General features: G+C 38.6%; 1 protein-coding gene across 1 annotated transcript in view; it reads right to left on the bottom strand.

The window, feature by feature from the left end:
• LOC113981075 (large neutral amino acids transporter small subunit 2-like) overlaps positions 1 to 1,925 on the bottom strand; it is a gene marked incomplete at both ends in the record, with an annotated part of 4,622 nt that extends 2,697 nt beyond the window's left edge. The window contains one exon of the mRNA XM_027708314.1: positions 1,738 to 1,925. Coding sequence (XP_027564115.1) covers positions 1,738 to 1,925 — 188 coding nt within the window. The remainder of the gene's footprint in view (positions 1 to 1,737) is intronic.
• Between the last annotated feature and the right edge of the window lie 72 nt (positions 1,926 to 1,997).

Raw genomic sequence — 1,997 nt, 5'->3', positions numbered from 1 at the left:
TGGAGCCAAATTTCAACTAAAACTTGCTCAGATTTGACCCAAAATTCAACTCGAATTCGAGCTAAATTTGAGCCCAAACTTGCTCAGATTTGACCCAAAATTCAACCCAAATCTAAGCCAAATTCGACCCCAATTTGGAGCAAAAATTTCCCCAAATTTGACCCAAAACTTGCTCAGATTTGACCCAAAATATGACTCGAATTTGAGTCAAAATTGACCCAAAATGGGACCCAAATTTGACCCAAAACTTGCTCAGATTTGACCCAAAATTTGACCCAAAATTTGCTGAGATTTGACCTAAAATTGGACTCAAATTTGAGCCAAAACTTGCTCAGATTTGACCCAAAATTCGACCCAAAACTTACTTGGATTGGACCCAAAATTTGACTCGAATTTGAGCAAAATTTGACTCAAAATTGGACCCAAAATTCAACCCAGATTTGAGTCAAATTTGAGCCAAAACTTGCTCAGATTTGACCAAAAATTGTCATGAATTTGAGCTGAAGTTGAGCCAAATTTGATCCCAAAACTCGCTCAGGTTTGAGCCAAAATTCGACTCAAATTTGAGCCAAATTTGAGTCCAAATTGACCCAAAATTCGACTTGAATTTGAGTCAAAATTGACCCCAAATTCGACTTGAATTCGAGCCAAATTTGAGTCAAAATTGACCCAAAATTCGACCCAGATTTGAGCCAAATTTGACCCAAAACTTGCTCAGATTTGACCCAAAATTCCACATAAATTCGACCCAAAATTTCCTCAAATTTGGGGTCAAACTTGCTCAGATTTGACCTAAAATTCGACTGAAATTTGAACCAAACTTTGATCCAAAATTGACCAAGAATTCAACCCAAAACTTGCTCAGATTTGACCCAAAATTGAACCCAAAATTGATCGAAATTTTCACCCAATTTTTGCCCAAATTTCACCAAATTCCACCCAATTTTCTCTCAATTTTCTCTCGAGTTTTGCTCAATTTTGCTCAATTTTCACTCATTTTTTTCTCAATTTTGCTCAATATTCACTCAAATTTCGCTCAATTTTTACCCAACTTTCCCCCAATTTTCGCCCAATTTTCCCCTGATTTTCCCCTGATTTTCACCCAATTTCCCCCCAATTTTCACCCAATTTTCCCCCAATTTTCCTCCAATTTTCGCCCCATTTTCCCCCAATTTTCCCCCAATTTCCCCCCAATTTCCACTCAATTTTTGCACAATTTGCCCCCAATTTTCCCTCAATTTTCACCCAATTTTTACCAAATTTTCACCCAATTTTCACCCGATTTTCGCCGAACTTTCACCCAATTTTCGCCCAAATTTCGCCCAAATTTCACTGAATTTCACCCAATTTTCTCTCAATTTTCCTCAATTTTTGCTCAAATTTTGCTCAATTTTCCCTCAATTTTCACCCAATTTTCCCCCAATTTTTGCTTAATTTTCTCTCAATTTTCACTCAATTTTCACCCAAATTTTGTTGAATTTCATCCAATTTTCACTCAATTTTCCCTCAGTTTTTGCTCAAATTTTGCTCAATTTTTGCTCAAATTTTGCTCAATTTTCACCAAAATTTCCCCCAATTTTCCCCCGATTTTCCCCCAATTTTCCCCCAATTTTCACCCATTTTTCCCCCAATTTTCCCCCAATTTTCACCCAATTTTCACCCAATTTTTGCCCAATTTTCACCCAATTTTCACCCGATTTTTTTGCCCAAAATCCCGTTTTTTTGCCCCGAACTGACTGTGACGAGCAGTGCGGGGACGGGGGTGTGTCTGTGCAGGTGGATCATGGCCAGCAGGGCCGGCAGGTGCCCCTCCTTCGCCCCGGCGTAGAAAAGCCTGGAAAAATCCAGAAAATCCCCATTTTTCCCAAAAAAAAACCTCCCGGGAAAATTCACCCGTTTTTCCCAAAATTTTACCCACTTTTTCCCTGAATTTCTCCCATTTTTCCCCAATTTTTCCCTGAATTTCTCTCATTTTTCCCCAATTTTTCACCCCTTTT

Source organism: Neopelma chrysocephalum, unplaced genomic scaffold (genome assembly GCF_003984885.1).
Source record: "Neopelma chrysocephalum unplaced genomic scaffold, ASM398488v2 Primary Assembly neopelma1_96012, whole genome shotgun sequence".
Lineage (NCBI taxonomy): Eukaryota > Metazoa > Chordata > Aves > Passeriformes > Pipridae > Neopelma > Neopelma chrysocephalum.
This window is presented reverse-complemented; position numbering and strand designations above follow the sequence as displayed.